This window comes from Rutilus rutilus (assembly GCF_951802725.1).
Source record: "Rutilus rutilus genome assembly, chromosome: 16".
Lineage (NCBI taxonomy): Eukaryota > Metazoa > Chordata > Actinopteri > Cypriniformes > Leuciscidae > Rutilus > Rutilus rutilus.
Genome location: NC_140224.1, coordinates 11891137 through 11908908, shown reverse-complemented (window position 1 = coordinate 11908908; position 17772 = coordinate 11891137). Strand labels below are relative to the sequence as shown.

The following is a 17772-nucleotide window of genomic DNA, read 5'->3' as shown; positions in this document are numbered from 1 at the left end:
CAGCAGTTAATAGTATAAATGGCTATACACACTGTATGTACAGTTTAGTGTACTGTACTGTATGTATGCAGATATGTTTTATAACAATAAATGGTAACACTTTGCAATAAGGTCCTTTGCAAAAATGTAGCAATTTTTTACAGTATGTATTCATCTTTGTTAATGTTAGTTAATAAAAACACACCTGTTCATTGTTAGTTCATGTTAACTCCGGTCCATTAAACAATATAACAGATACATCTATCATGGTGGGTTGTAGAGAAGTGCATGACGTTTTTTATTAAATGCACACACAGGAGATCGTAGAAGAAACCCTAAACACAACCACGTATAACATAGACGATACCGGACACAGAACTAAGGAAACTCAGGGCTTAAATACATGGGAAACGTAATAAAAGAGAAACAGAACAGGTGTGTGGAAACCATTAACAGCCAGGGAAACGAACTAGGAACTCAGGCAAATAGGAACATAATCATAACAGAACACAGACGTTACAACAACTTACTTTTAATTGATTTTAATTATGTATTAGTAAATGTTCAAATTAACATTATCTGAGAAGATGACTAAAAGTATTTTTCATTGTTAGTTCATCAACTAATTTTAGCAAAATTTTAGCAAAAAAACCTTATTGTAAAGTGTTACCCAATAAATCCTTCTTATTGAAAGAGTCATTTTTAGGCTTTATTGGGGTTGTTGTCGTTGGAGTGTCTCACATTTGTGACGTTGGTGTGTCTACAGAGGGATGTTCTCAGATGGCAACTTTTCCTACAGCATCGAGCCCGTGCACAACAGCAGCGATCAGGTCAGTACGCAGCTGAAATATTCATCTCTCTCATCTTTCTCATCTGCATGTTGCAGCCTGGAAAAACAAATAGATACACAGTCCTGCTCAATGAGAGACAGAAGAGACAGCGAAGCACTGAATTTTAGCCACATGCTCAGAAATGTGCATTACTGCCGTTGACTGACAGGTGAATCAGCAGACGCCTGTATGTGGGACGGAGGTGAAGAGCAGAAGGAGGGTGTCGAGTGAGAAAATATGAGACAGAGCAGCTTATGCGTGATATTAGCAGCGCTGCATTATCATATAGTAATCTGTCACTTTAAAATGAATGAAGAAATTCGATTTAATAATAAGAATGCCTATTTGAGATGATTTTTCTGTCAAGTAATTGATTCGTAGTTTTTAATTTAGACATTAAAAGTATAAGAACTTATTTATGAGTTCAATATAGACTACGATTCCTGGTTAACTACAGGTTAAACTCTGTCGACAGCATCTGTGGTCTGCAGTCGAATACCAGAGAACATCATTCCACTCATCTCTCAGTTCAAATACATTTACAGTCATGCCATTGCGATGGAAGCATAACAGGCACGGCAGGTGGAGGGTGTAAGAGCAGTAATGTGACGTTTGTATTTTGGTTAAAACAGCCTCATTCGATTTTCATTTGTCCTTTCGGCTCTGATGCTGTTTGAATGGTGGATTTGAGGCAGGGCTACCTTTTCAAGATGGAGGAATAGATCTCTGCAGTGATTCAGGATTTTCCCATTGGCTTTTGGATTATTAGAATTTTGAAGCCTAAACAAGAAGTTAAAAGGCTAAAAATGAACTACACCACGGCTGCATGACTTGAACATCACAAAGAATAGTTTGAAAGTGTGTGATTATAAACACAATGAGGCTGTGAAAACAGACTAGTGAGTAGATGAGTTTACCTCAAAATTGGCTTTAAGTATGAATATGTTAACCTTACTGTTATCTCTTGAATCTAAAGTGTCCCGCCCTCTACATTATAAATACAAGCTGAAGCTGCGGCGAAAATCGGTCACACAGTGTAATATATAGGGGATAGGGAACGATTCAGACAGTGTAAATATGCTTTCCATTGGGGTGAATGAACTCTGGTTTGACGTTAGTGTCACACTAACCGCTGTAGTGCATACACACAGTCTGCTCCGGTCCAGAGACACAATAGCACAGAGCAGATCATATGCAGGTCAGTGCAGTGCAGAAAACGTATCGGACCCATTTGAATTCTGCACAGAATGCTATTTCTTTTAAAGCGATTCGATTTAGAGATTTGTAGGAAACTGCGGCTTTACCGAGCTCAACGGCTCTGGCCAAGCTGTGATAGAAACAAAATGTTTTTGCCTATTTTAAAAAGGGGGAGGAGCTGTTCGATATGTCCAAATTACCAACCTTTGTAGTCCTATGTAGACACTTGTTAGCAACTGCTTTTTTCAAGACAAGTAAAAGCTTAAAAACAAATCACAAGGCAGTATTACTGCTGTATTATGTCGTAGAATAAAATGTGCAAATATCCTGAGCTTCTGTGAACCATAGACCTTTTTTCAGGCAAAAATCCATTCCAAAAACCCAATGACTTTGGGACGATGAAACCGGAAGTCCTAAATGATGAGTTTTGGCCTAGAAAAAAAGACATTATCCTTGCAGCACTCTATTCCAGTAATGTCATTTCTGTGGGAGGAGTTTGTTCCAAGACAATTAGAGAAGCCTCAAAAGTAACCAAGCTTATTTTAAGCATAGATGAAGATGAATCCTTAATTTGTGTGAAATAAATTAACTTAGAATTACTATTGCAATTCTTGTTGCACTGAAATAGCATGTGTCTGAGCGATTCTCTCTTCTTTCATTTCACCTTTTTTTTTTGCTGTTTTTCTTGGTCCTTTCATCTGTATTTGTTATTTATCTCTCTTTCACTCTCTCTCCACTCCTCTTTCACTTCTCTTAAATGGGTCATTTTCATAAAGTATTCAAAGCCACATGTAAAGTGTCTCTCTCTGTCTGGGTAGATGGGAGATTAATAATGAATAGTTGTGTAATAGCCTTACGTGGCAGAGCTCAGTACATCAGCGAGCCTTTCATCTGAGAGGAAACGTTACCCAACAGCAGGAAATAATTCAGCCAGAAATGAGCACATTTATCAACAACATTTTAATACAATTTGGTACCAAAATATACAGTATGTACCAAATATTGTGAGTTCAATTACAACATGACTTTTCAGCAGGACTAGATAAGGGTGTGGCCTACTTTTCTCAAAAGGCCACAAAAATGGTTATGACGTGTAAGTTGTGATTCTGAGAATCCATGTAAAAAATGAATGCTGATAAAACAATGTGGTAAACGTGAAAAATGCTGCATCTGCCTAAATTTGGAAATCAAACACAAGGACATTATGAGGATACAAGCAACATTGTGTAAACTTTCACCCATAAGGCAAACTACAACAACAACAACACCATAAATATGTTTGGGGATGTGCTTACATTCTAACTCAGCAGCTAATAAATATGTAAATATAAATATGTTTGAACAGGCTGAATTGGCTGATTTTAATGAAATTTGGCAGATACTATGTAGATTAAGTACCAAATTTGGATGAAAATCGGCCACAAGGTAATGCTATAAAAAGCTAATTTACATTCCAGCAAAAATATTACCATTTATTTATTATTAACATTAAGACAACTGCAGGAATATTAGGCTGCTGTCACTTTAAGGCCGACTGCATGAACCGAATATACTGACACACATCCGGTTTCTTTCGAAACAGTTCATTTATGACATAACCGAGAGAATACTTGCCGAGACGGGTATTTTGTATATGTGTACGTCCAAGTTCAAGTAAACGTGAAAGAGGAATCAATTCTGTGTTCGCACGCTATATGAAACGCGCCTCTCTCTCTCTCTCTCTCTGTGTGCATGCGCTTCGAGTGTGTGCGGCTGTGCGCACAGAAAACAGCTCGCAAAATTGGCAAGAAAAAACATGTCCAAATAATAATCTTTCACTCTATGATAGTTAAACTTAGCAGTTAATCCTCGAATCACATTGTGCCTGGTCCGTACGGATCATGGATAAACTGCGATCCAATGCAACCCTAATAATTAATGAACGCTTATCATCGTGATTGCTATCTTACAAGAGATGGAGAAAAATCCTACTCCAGTAAGTAAAAATGTCCCTGTCCCCAAATATTTTTTGTACTCAAAAGCACTTCACTCCACGTTCTGCTGCGCCTCGTTTATTTTTTGACCACGCATGCACACCAGTTATGTGCACCCCTGGATATAACTATATTATCAGACAAAGTCTGACATTTTTCTTGAGTAACAGTATGTTCATTCACAATTATCATTACTCATAGAATCCACAATACTGTCACATAAAATTCCACAATGAACATTACAGAACCTCTAAACCTTTAAACTGTGTGTTGACATTTACCATAATTCCACTGGTTCAACAGCATCAGCAGCTTGTTTTCCTTCAAATTTGATCTATTATCTCTACTCTACTGAACTGCTTAGACCCTAGTAATTGTCGATTGCGGCTATGTGAAACCTTACAGGAATAACCCGTCATGTGACTAATGTCAAGAGAAAAATGCTGCATGCAGTATTTATGAAGGTTTCATACAGTAGGTGACTTCCATGATTCTGTCACACAGGATGCAAATACTCATGTTGTATACAGAATGGCAGACATCCGGCTGATGCCACAAAACTCAGGTAAGACATAGATTCCTCTCACATGCACATAAAGTGACCTTCATGTCAATTGTATGACTTTCTTTCTTTAGTGGAGCTGAAGATGTTTTGAAGAGTAAAAGACAAAATGCAAAAAGTCACCATGCATCACATCGTCTCTAATGAACAGCCTAATAATAGCAAAAATCACCATTCACATTTGTTGTATGGAAAGATCACCTTGACAAAATGATTATTCCTTTAATACAGTTAGACATATTTGCTGTCTTATATGACCTATACTAAAGTGTTTTTTTTAGCATTCAGACTGTATCCTTCCTGCTTTCTCTCTTTCTCCGTCTGCTGCATATTGATTTTTTGCATGGATCATTTTTCAGTAATAGACATCTTTATCGATCCACTGAAAGCTGACGACTGGGATCTTTTTGTTCGGGACGGTTTTAGGCCGTATAACCAATGGCTTCTTCTCTTCCAGGAAGCACCAGGAACAACAGTGACTCTGACATTAACAGTGACTATCCCGTTTCTATGGAGACGAATGAATCGGAGCTCACAGATGGGCTGAGACGGGCAAAAAGACAGGTGAGAGTTTTTATTTTTGAAGTTTATATATTCATGCATAACAAGCTGCCAAAAAGGGCATCCAGAAATCGGTTTCAACCGAGGGAGGGCTGTGGTGATAGTTTTGTACCTAAAAAAAAGTAAAAAAAAAAAAAAAAAACAGTAATATTGTGAAGTTTAGTTACAATTTAGAGTAACTGTTTTCTATTTTAATATATTTCACAATTGTATTTATTTGTGTGGTGGCTTAGTTTTCAGCAGACATTACTTCAGTGTCGCATGATGCTTCATAAATCGTTCTAATATGCTGATTCTGTGCTCACCAAACATTTTGTATCATTATCAAAATTTTGTTTATTGTCCCACACCTGGGACTAAATAAAATGATGGGACCTCAATTCGGTTTTTTTTAGTCAAGTTTCTTTAAATACTGGGTTGATATACAATGACTGCTGGGTACATTTCCTTCTGCACTTCCTGTGAAGTGATGTATCTATGTACCCTTATTCCCTATGTCGTTCTTAATTTCTTTTGAACTGAACATGTATTCTCCCTTTGGATTGGAATCTCACTTAAGATGGCATATGAAGATTGGCTGTCAATCCATTAAGCAATGAGAAGTTTCCTCACAAAAGTAGTTTATTCAGCGTACTGAAGCCTCTTCAGTTAACGTAATGAATGTAGCATTTTTTTTCTTTACTTTTTCTCAGATACACTTTACACTTCAACCCGAAGTACTTCAAATACCATATATCTGAATATACTTGTGCATAAACACACATACACCTATACATATTGTGTGTGTGTGTGTGTGTGTATGTATGTATATATATACTGTATATATATACACACAGTACAGTTGTGCTTGCCGTACTATTCATTAATCTATTCATTAGAAATGTATACAAAAAAAGAGAGATAAAAGAAAGAAGAGAAATAACTATGTACATGTAATGTATGTATATAGGGAGTAATCTTTTTGTACATCATAAACATTAACTAAAAAATAAAATCGGGTCTATTTCGGAGCTGTTAAGAGAGGTGGGGGTCTAGCTGCTCTTTTTAAAGATATCTATCAATGTAAGCAAATATCATTTGGGAATTACCTGTCTTTCGAATATCTGGGTACTGTGTTAAAAGGTGCTCCACTCATTTTACTTATCATTATTTACAGGCCTCCAAAATACTCTCCAGCCTTTGCTGAGGACTTTACAGAACTGTTATCAACAATTACCTCAGAGTTTGACTGTTTTTGCCATTGCTGGAGATTTTAACATTCACATAGATAGTGCAGAAAACAATATGGCACAAGAAATCAAAACTGTTTTAAAAACTTTTGATCTGACTCAGCATGTGCATGGACCCACACACAATCGTGGACACACTCTAGATTTACTTATCAGTAAGAGTCTAAACATTTCATCGATTGTTATTAAGGATGTCGCACTGTCTGATCATTTCTGTATTTTCTTTGATACATTGATCTCTCCTGCCATTGAAGCTAGATCTGTGTCTGTCAAGAAGAGATGCTTAAATGAGAACACTAGTGTACTATTTATGAAGGCCTTAACACCAAGCATATCTGCAGACTCTGTTGATTTTCTCCTTGATTCTTTTAACTCAAAAGTTAAAAGTGTAATTGATGATATTGCTCCTGTTAAAGTCAGGAAGAAGAGTGGCAGACAAAAAGCACCTTGGAGAAACTCCACAGCAGTGCAAAATATGAAAAGACAATGCAGAAAAGCAGAGCGCATGTTTTTGAGGCAAAATTTTGGAAGAAACCGTACAGCACCTTAAAACATCAACCTGCGCTCTTGACACACTTCCCACATCTTTTTTCAAAAGTGTGTTAAACAGTTTAGAAGCAGATCTTCTAGAAGTGGTAAATGCCTCACTTCTCTCTGGGAGTTTTCCAAACTCCCTGAAAACTGCAGTTGTCAAGCCCCTCCTGAAAAAGAGCAATCTGGATAAGCAACTATAGACCGATCTCAAATCTTCCTTTCATAGGCAAGATCATTGAAAAAGTTGTCGAAAAAAAGTATCGAATGGATACTCTGACAATTTTCAGTCTGGTTTCTGACCGCACCACAGCACAGAGACAGCGCTCATAAAGATAATAAACGATATTCGCTTAAATACTGATACAGGCAAATTGTCAGTGCTGGTACTACTCGACCTCAGTGCTGCATTTGACACTGTCGATCATAACATACTTCTTGACAGGCTGGAAAACTGGGTGGGGCTTTCTGGGATAGTCCTAAAATGGTTCAGGTCATACTTAGATGGGAGAGGTTATTATGTGAGTATAGGAGACCATAAGTCTGAGTGGACATCCATGACATGCGGAGTCCCTCAAGGCTCAATTCTTGCACCACTCCTGTTCAACCTGTATATGCTCCCAATGAGCCAAATAATGAGAAAGAACCAAATTGCTTACCACAGCTATGCAGACGACACACAGATTTACTTAGCCCTATCGCCTAACGATTACAGCCCCATTGACTCCCTGTGCCAATGCATTGATGAAGTCAACAGTTGGATGTGTCAAAACTTTCTTCAGTTAAACAAAGACAAAACTGAAGTCATTGCGTTTGGAAACAAAGATGAAGTTCTCAAGGTGAACGCATACCTTCACTCTAGGGGTCAAACAACTAAAAATCAAGTCAGGAATCTTGGTGTGACACTAGAGTCAGACCTTAGTTTCAGTAGTCATGTCAAAGCAATAACTAAATCAGCATACTATCATCTGAAAAATATTGCAAGAATTAGATGCTTTGTTTCCAGACAAGACTTAGAGAAACTTGTTCATGCTTTCATCACCAGCAGGGTGGATTATTGTAATGGACTTCTCACTGGCCTTCCCAAAAAGACCATAAGACAGCTGCAGCTCGTACAGAATGCTGCCGCCATGATTCTGAGCAGAACCAGAAAATATGAACATATCACACCAGTCCTCAGGTCTTTACACTGGCTCCCAGTTAGATTTAGGATTGATTTTAAAGTATTATTACTGGTATATAAATCACTCAATGGCCTAGGACCTCAATACATTGCAGATATGCTCACTGAATATAAACCCAACAGATCACTCAGATCATTAGGATCATATCAGCTAGAAATACCAAGGGTTCACTCTAAGCATGGCGAGTCCGCTTTTAGCTATTATGCCAGCCGCAGCTGGAACCAGCTTCCAGAGGAGATCAGATGTGCTCCTACTGTAGTCACTTTCAAATCCAGACTCAAAACACATCTGTTTAGCTATGCATTTACTGAATGAGCACTGTCAGTGCCACTGTTCGTCCGACTGTTTGTACTGTACTGTATTTTATTTTATTTTATTTTTCTAAACTGTTTTAATTATTCCTATTTCTTTTTATTATTTTAATTTCTTCTATGTAAAGCACTTTGAATTGCCATTGTGTATGAAATGTGCTATATAAATAAACTTGCCTTGCCCATTGTCCATTTTTCCCAGTACAAAGCAAATGCTCCAGTTTATGATTTACAAATGCTGTTATCTTCTCCATTTTATAGATGTCCATTGTGATTTACATCCATGCATTTAGAGGGTAGGGCTATCCTGACAACCTTTTTTTTTTTTTTTTTTAAGCTCTTCATTCATTATATTCATAATTTTCATTAAATATTTATCTTTTTTTAAACATTGTTGAGGTATACATCCAAAATATAAAGTTTTACCGTCAAAGGAAAGTTTTTATTTTTTCCGAACATAAACAGTAGTCTGATAATTTGCAAATATATTGTTGAATGACTATAATTAGTCATTTTAGCCTCAGCGTTTAAAAAAATAGACGGTTGGTATTGACTATCACTAGTAAAAAGATGCCTTTCTAAGCTATTTTATTGATACATCACAGTGTTGGCAATACATTTCTGTACTGAATGATTCTGTGAGTGGGACGTGCGTGCTACTGTCTGTATGTGTGTGCCTTACAATGCAGCACGCATAAGTTTAGAACGGCAATTAACTTACGTGTACAATAAGCTTTTTATAACGTGCATTCCCTGATTCATTTTGAGCATCCAGATGGTATAATCAAACATATCTTGTGGAGTGTTCTCTGAGTATGCATTTATTTGTCATTTTAACTGTTTGACTTCGAAGATTTCTTATCCTGTTGCGCCCTCTATAGGCCATGACTAGCGACTAGTCAACATCAAGCTTAAAACATCATGGCAGAGCATTTAAAGGTACAATATGCAAGAATTTTGCATTAAAATATCCCATAATCTCAAGGCCAGTGTTATATATTTTGTTAAGTTGATTACTTACAATATCCCAAATGTTTCCAACTATTTTTAAATCGTGAGAAAATTGCGATTTTAACCAAGGAAACGGGGCGTTAGAGCAGGGGGGAGCTGGGAGTCGCCAGTCAATTGCGTCATATCCGCGTTACCCTCGGTTTCCGCTCGTACTGCGTGGAGTCCTGGACAAATGCGGAAGTTGTAGTTGTAGCGTCTATCAAGCAACAAACGTTAGCTTGTTTCTTGCAGTCGTTATGGAACACAATTATTCTTTACCGATTGCAGCTGGTTCTGTCGACAAAGCATGCTTAATTTTATATTTTCCAAATGTAGCATTCGGTAATAGTTATGTTTATGTAAGGGAAGTATTATTGCTTTAGATTTGTGTCTAGTTTATTGACATTGTTTATCACGTCTAGTGTTTATGGCCATGTAAATAAATATAGCATGTGTTATACATAAAGATTAATCAGTATTTTGTCAAATGATGTGGGTATGTTCGAATGTACTTTTACAACAATTGTTTAGAACACGTAAAACTGCGCCGCGTTATCACAACAATGAATTAGACATCCAGTAACATCTATGATAACCAATTTAGTATTAAACCTTACTTTTCTTGCGGTTAATTCATTTTAATGAAATAAAAGTGTGATGAGGTTCAAGAGTCAGGAAGGAAGAAGACAGGGGTTGGCGTGACTGGGACTCGTACTTTATTAAAATAAAACAAAACAAACAAAAGTCGCGCACAACACTGGCATTCACTGTGGCAACCGCGACGGCTCAAAACAGTTCAAAAATGAGAGCTCGGATCCACCGGGTTTCTTTCTCTGCGTCCAATTTTCTCTTCAGTCTCTCTCGTTCCAGCGCGCGGCTTATAAGCGGTTTCCTCACGTGGATCACAGCAATAAGACACAGGTGTTCGTCATTTGCACTTGACCTACTTGCTCGTCTCTTCTCTCTCCCATTACAGACCATGCTGAACCACGCCCTCCTCGCCACAAAAAGCATGTCATTATAAAAATAGAACTTCAACTCATCCATGAACATGATTTTTCGATTCCCGTCTGACTGATTTACATCCACGGTGGAGTTTAAAATGACAGTTCCCATCATTCCACGCTCCTTCACATCGTCATCAAGCTACGCCGTTGTTGTTGTTTGGAATGTAGCGCCCTCTAGCGGCAAAATATTCTTGCATATTGTAGCTTTAAGTCGACTAGTTGACTTATCTACTAGTCTTTGTATTTATGCTGAGGAGCCCAAAGAGCGATTGGTGGTTAGGTGTCTTGCTCAAGGGGACCTCAGTCATTTCCTGCCAGTATTGAGAATTGAACCCGCAACCTTTGGGGTACCAGTCTGACTCTTTAACCATTAGGCCCAAAAAAAAAAAAAAAAAAAAAAAAAAAGAATTATCATCCAGGATTATGTTAATTATGGTCATTTTACATAACTGATTGGAAATATATTAACATATAATGTGAAAAGGAACGATTAGTAATGGTTGCACTGCTTTTGGACTTTTTTTAGACAGTGTACATTTGGAAATTGTCTTCCCAGCATTATAAACTGGTTGAACCAGTGCACTGATCCACAAGTTACTCAATTATAGTTCACTTTCAAATATGCATTACAGTCACTCCGACTCAAAATTATCCAGTATCCTGGAGTATATTATCATACAATTTCAGTTTGCCCAATAATGACAGATTTTGCCAACTCGCAACTAGCAGTCTTGTGATGTCTTTTGCTGAACAGGAGAAAGTACAACAAATAAAATGTACTGTAAATATATTTATGGCATGATTACATCAGTATTTGATCTGGCTGATGTAACAGTGGTCTGGTGGCAGTAACTGTCAAGTCAAAAGTACACTGATACTATGACAGGCAGGGTTTGTAAATGAATGTTTAATAGTAAACACGCTGAAGATTAACATGCAAGCTGTCAATTCAAAAAGCATTCAGCTGTTTCCAGGGCTGGACTAGGACTAAAATGTGGCCCTAGATTTGTGGCACAGAAACATGTAGTATTTAAAAATATGTGAGTGAAACAACATTAAATGCATTAATATATTTGTATGTATTAATATTTGTCTAGTCTTTGGTGTATGACAAATAGAATTTTGAAGAATTTTTACACAGCTCTTTTCCATCCAGGGACAGTTTAATATCACTAAAGTTGTAGTACACTATAAAATTTGTCCAAATGACACAACGCTCATGTATCGTGTTAGCATATGTTAATGGAAAACTTGTCTCATTGAAAGCAATGGGTTTACCAGCAGCATCGGAATACAGACACTTTGTTTTGCTAATATTGGAGGCCGATAGCATGCAAAGTAATAGAACATAATCATAATCTTAAAATTTGTCTAGTGAGTTTATTGCGTTACTCACCACGGTTGATTTTCACCTGCAGTTTGACAGTTGGCCGGTGTTCATTTCAAATCCTGGTAACAGCAGTTCTCGGGTTAAGAGCTGGTTCCAGCCATTGGTTGTAACAGTCTCAGATTCGGACATGTCTGCATGAACCGATGAGTGAGATGCTGATACCATCAGCATTCTTATACAGAGAACTTGAAGGAGGGAAAGAAATGTTTCCTTAATAACAAATAAAACATACTGTAAATATGCATACTGTACAACTATTATATGAAATAACAGTTAATAAATCAGTAGAGATCTAGCAACGCCAAGGGTAATTTACATTTACATTTATGCATTTGGCAGACGCTTTTATCTAAAGTGACTTACAATGCATTTCAAGGTACACATTTACATTCTTATCAGTTCTACCAGAAAGACTCGGGAGATAAAATGATATAACAAGAGTAAATTTATTAATAGCTCAGCAAGCATAGTCTTTGGCGTAGGCCCCGTCCTTAGCAAGCAATGCGAGGGTAACGGAATCTGCAAATCCCGCCTGAAGATGAAGGCAGGGGCGCAGCCGACCCCCTGGAGGTAAAGGAAGGGACCATCCTGGTGGTGGTGGGGAGGATGGAGGGAAAGGACCATCTTGGAGGTGGTTGGGGAGGATGGAGGTAATTGGCGCCGTCAGTATCTGCGAACTCAGACGGATGTAAGTACCATTCTTTTATACTGAGAGTGTTAACACATGATTGGTTAGAAGTGAGTTAATTCATAACGCGCTGATTGAGTCTTCCTGGCAGAACTTAACGCTAAGCTTACATTTCTAGCTTCCCCTGGGAATCGAACCCATGCCCTTGGTGTTGCCCTAACCCTACTGGGTTTACATACAGCAACAGGTTTACAACAGGTTTACATACATCAAAGATCAAAAAACACTTTCATTTTCTCATAATATACATTGCACATCACCACATTTTTCAATGATTCTCAAAGAACTCATCCGAAGATTCAGTCTCTCTAAATCCCTCCTTTCCACGAGCCTACTGTTAGGGGGTAACAGTTTAGGACCCAAGGACCAGATGTTTGAAAGAAGACCCGGAGTCAGAATTATAATAAATTGAAGAAAAGTTTTACTGAAGATAGTTTGCAGTTTCATCAGCAGAAGTCAGCTTCAAGACTCACACAGGAGTTCGTAGGCCGCCCCGCTTATAGTTACAAAGATCACAGCAGTTATACTCTTTACCAAGGTCTAAGCTACGTCATTGCTTATAGGTTGAATGATTCTCATTGGCTAAGAAATATAAACATAGTAATTTTCCACACATATACAGATAAACGGAAGCATATCTCAATCGATTATGCAGCTGACACTCGGACCCTGAAGTTAGGCACGTCGTGACCTTCCTGGTCTCAGATTTGGGTTGCTGGGCGCCAGCATGTCCAGAACAACAACTCAGTCAATCTCCAATAATGCCAGTGGTTCCTTAACCTGTAACTAAGAAAACTAACACACACACTGACACACAACTTTTCCAAGGTTGGATTTGGCCAGGCTCTAACTACAGTATAAACAGGTGTCTTGTCTCAAAACATCAAGATAACAAGTTCTTTCTCTCAAGGATATAGGACACTTTAGTCTAAATGGAAAATATAGGCTTTAACTGAGAAATGATCCCTTAAACTATAGACTTCAATGACCCCTATTTGTTTTAACACGTTGAAGACCTTTCTCAAAAACAAAACATGTCCCTATTTCATTTCTGGAAGCTGGGCTAGATAAGCAAGCACTGTTACTGCATTCAGATATCAAATACTGACATTAAAGAATACATGAAAAGAACATTTCAGTGATCACACTGGTAACTTCTATAACAAAGTAAAATCTCCAGAGAAGTCATTCAACTCATTTGATATTTAGAAGGAAAAATATTGATTAATAGCTTGATTATAATCACTCATTACATATACATTGAAGCAGCAGTGGATTCCAATCCATCCCCTTCACTACTTTGCTCTGATTGGTCAGATGGCCCAGTCTTGTGATTGGTCTTCCGCTTACAGTGCGTGTCGGAAACTAAACGACTATTACCATAAACTTCAGCTCCGTCTGGAGGCTTCCTAAAGCTTAGCGATTGTACACACTGTAAAGACAGTAATGATGCAGATGATTTTACCATATCAATTCGAGCTCGAGTCCGATGATGAAACATTGAAAGAACTAGTAATTCAACCCCATTGTAAGGAGAACTGAGCATGTTTCTCAGTGATGAACTACTCAGTTTGACGTACATTATGAGATGTTGCAACTGTAATTCCTCTTCATCAGTATTAACAAGTGTATACATGTCCATCAACAAACTGATGTGTATATTTCTAATTTATTGCGGTGCACATGTGGGAACTGCATCATTAACTGTATCATAACAGCGTAAACATTAGTCGAGCACTAACGTGAATTACTGATGTAACATTAAAGTTTGTGAAACAAATCTAGCTCCATCCTTTATCATTGCTCAAAGTAGTAAAAACAACAGGCAATCTGCATTAATGGACACGATTTTAGGTAGTAGGCCCACAGTTGCTTAGCAGAAGTATTTCAGTAAGACAGTAATAACGTGAGTTAGCCGAGTAGCCGGAGACCTACACAATTTAAAATACAACTACGTATTTTGAACACCCGGTAGAAAATCTATACATAAAAAATTAATCATACTTACAGGTTGTGAATCTGAGGAGCAAGTTGGTCTAATTAAAGTGGGTACTGTCCCATCTTTAATAGATAAGCGTTTTGAAAATCCCATTTAGACTTCACGAAGATTTGAGAAGCAATCGTTAAAAGGTTATACTGCTGTTGTATTGCTGTGGTAATTTTAACCACTGACTCTTCACATCCTCATCATTTGGAAGTGTTTACAAAGAGAATTTGCTTTTGCTGAGCAAAAAAGAGGCGTCTTTGACATATACACAACACGGACCAGCTACAGTGTTTGAGGGCAGGTCAAAGTAGACATACAAAATGTACAGTGCTGGAGGTCCTCAAGGACAGGTTTGAAAACCCCATGTGTTAGACAACCAATCCAAAGAGCTACATGAATATCACGTCGAGACACCAGCAACATGTCATAACCAGAGCAGTCTGATAGCCGGACAGTGCTGGAGAGTAAGAGCAGCCACGAATAAGCACCAGACAAGACAAAACACTCGAAAGTTGACACGACTAGACTCAAACAAAGAGCAGGCAAGTAAGCAGACACAGTGCACAATCTGGCAATGAAACAGAGAAAGAGAGAAACTTGGTAAATACAGCCAAACAGCTTAGAATTGTTCAGTTCGTAACACTAGTTCTGTGTACAACATGTATCAGACACTCTGCGAACAGACTGTGGGCGATCAGTGGGTGTGACGTCTGAAGCTGAGACTATCCTGTTAAAGGGTCATGGAATCACCGGCCTATTTTAGCACAGATCATTTATGTCTAAGATTTGAAAAAGGCTAAAAAAAAATTGTGCTAAGGCTGTGGAAAGGTGGGAAGAGGAGAGGGAGTCACACAAAAATCAATATAACACAGAACTACAGAACTCAATATACAGATGAATGAATATTAAAATGTAAATGGAGACAAAAACAACATTTGGGGACACTTTGCTGTATTTTACAAATATAACCGTATGGCTAGGGGTGTGTAGTATGACAAAAACTATCAATAACAATAATGTTTTTGTGTTGGCACTGTCGTGGTCAGCTGACTCCCGCTGGGACAGAAATGAACTTTTTCCATTTAGGGGCAATAGATGCCACCTTAAATTGATTTCCAATGGCATTTTTACCTATTGAGGGCAATTTCTTATAACCTTATTGGATGGATAATCCCCCCAGACACCAGAAGGAAAAATCGACTGGTACTTGTAGATATTCATGATTCCGTCAACCTTTACTAAAGCCCCAGTTCCAGCTGAAGAAAAGAAGCCCCAAAGCATGATGCGGCCACCACCATGCTTCATCGGGGGTTTGGTGTTCTTTTGCTAATGTCCTGTGATGTTTTTGTGCCAAACATACCTTTTACAATTTTGGCCAAACAATTCAAACTTGGTCTCATCAGACCATAACACATTTTTCCACATGGTTTATGGAGATTGGATGTGGCAGAAAGAGCTGCAACTATTTGAATGTTTCTGTAGGACTCTTGACAGCCTCCCTCACTAGATTTCTCTTTGTCTTCTCATCAATTTTGGAGGGAGATCCTGTTTGTGGTTACACTTTATTTTACAGTACATGTACAGTGTACTTACCCATAAAAGTACTGGTAATATAAGGTAACCACCTGGGTTAAGGTTAGGTTTAGGGGTAAGTTCAGGGTTATTACCTAGTTATATAACCCAGTTACTGTAATTGCTATAATAAGTAGTATATACATGCGGAACATGACTGCAAAATAAAGTGCTACCCTGCTCTTGATATTGTCGCTGTTGTGCTATACTTTTTCCAGTTGTTCATGACTGTTTTTTCTGTTTTCCATGTTTTTTTTGTTTTTTGTTCTGTTTTTTTGTAGCCCTCATCTGAGCAGTACCTTTCAACACTGAGACCCTTTTAATGCTTCTTAAGCTTTTTGTGGTCAATGGCTCTGTAGTAGGGCCTATTTACATTTGTCACTTTATGCATTTTTACTGATCAGATCCAATTTGTTAAAACTGTTCCATTTACACTTGAAAACATAAATGTGTCTTTGCAAAACTATACTATAAATCCAATCTTCAATTCCCACACTATATGCGAATTCAACTGAGTTTACACAAACAAAAGCAACAGATAAGAACTGCATTGTATTCATCATCAGCTAATTTCAAGATCAATGGCTACAATAGGAGAGAAAGATATCAGCAGCCATATCACCCTGTAGCCCAAGATTGGTTGCCCACTGAAGTTAAGCAGGGCTGAGCCTGGTTAGTACCTGGATGGGAGACCTCCTAGGAAAACTAGGTTGCCGGTTGAAGAGGTTTTAGTGAGGCACCCTGTGGTCTGTGTGGGTCCTAACGCTCCAGGATGATGGGGACACTTTATGAAAAAAATCCCAGGATGTCCTTCGAAAAAGAGTATGGGTGTAACCTTGGCATCCTGGCCAAATTTGCCCACTGGCCTCTGTCCATCCTGGCCTCCTAATCATCCCCATATACTAATTGGTCATCAGTAAGCTGGTGTGTGGTGGGTGTTCTGGTGCAGTATGGCTGCACATTGGTGGTGGTTGAAGAGATTCCCCCCTTCCAAATGTAAAGCGCTTTGAGTGCAGAGAAAAGCGCTATATAAATGTAACAAATTATTATTAATTATTATTAAAGTGACATCAGCACAGGTACTCTCTCAGGACTTTCTAAAGAGATAGGTACAGTGCTATGCATAAGTTTAGGCAACCATGCTAAAGTTGACTAAAAAGAGGAATAAAAAATCATATTTTGCAAATTTAACTTAATGCCTTATTTTAAAAAATTAGGAAAAATCCAACCTTTAAGGACACCAATTTTCTTTGTGAATGAATAATGTATCGTAAATAAATAAATGTTCTTCCTTAAAAAACAGGGTGCATAAGTTTGGGCACCACTATGTTAAATTCCCATAGAGGCAGGCAGATTTTTATTTTTAAGTATTTTTTTTTTTTTTTTTTTAGGATACTATGCATCCTGATAAAGTTCCCTTGGCCTTTGGAATTAAAATAGCCCCACATCATCACATAGCCTTCACTATACCTAGAGATTGGCATGATTTTATTTCAGTTAGCCTAATAGCTAGTTTGATTTGCATTGAGAGATGATCTTATGGAAAGTACTCCATGCCAATCTCTAGGTATGGTGAAGGCTATGTGATGATGTGGGGCTATTTTAATTCCAAAGGCCAAGGGAACTTTATCAGGATGCATAGTATCCTAAAAAAAAAAAAAAAAAAATACTTAAAAATAAAAATCTGCCTGCCTCTATGGGAATTTAACATAGTGGTGCCCAAACTTATGCACCCTGTTTTTTAAGGAAGAACATTTATTTATTTACGATACATTATTCAT

General features: G+C 37.9%; 1 protein-coding gene across 2 annotated transcripts in view; it reads left to right on the top strand.

Moving 5' to 3' along the window:
* The window catches only part of adam11 (ADAM metallopeptidase domain 11), a 57202-nt gene that overhangs the window by 9362 nt on the left and 30068 nt on the right, over positions 1-17772 (top strand). For both annotated transcript variants that reach the window (XM_084434682.1, XM_084434681.1), the window contains exons 6-8: positions 746-809; positions 4484-4544; positions 4999-5105. In XM_084434682.1, coding sequence (XP_084290808.1) covers positions 746-809; positions 4484-4544; positions 4999-5105 — 232 coding nt within the window. The remainder of the gene's footprint in view (positions 1-745; positions 810-4483; positions 4545-4998; positions 5106-17772) is intronic.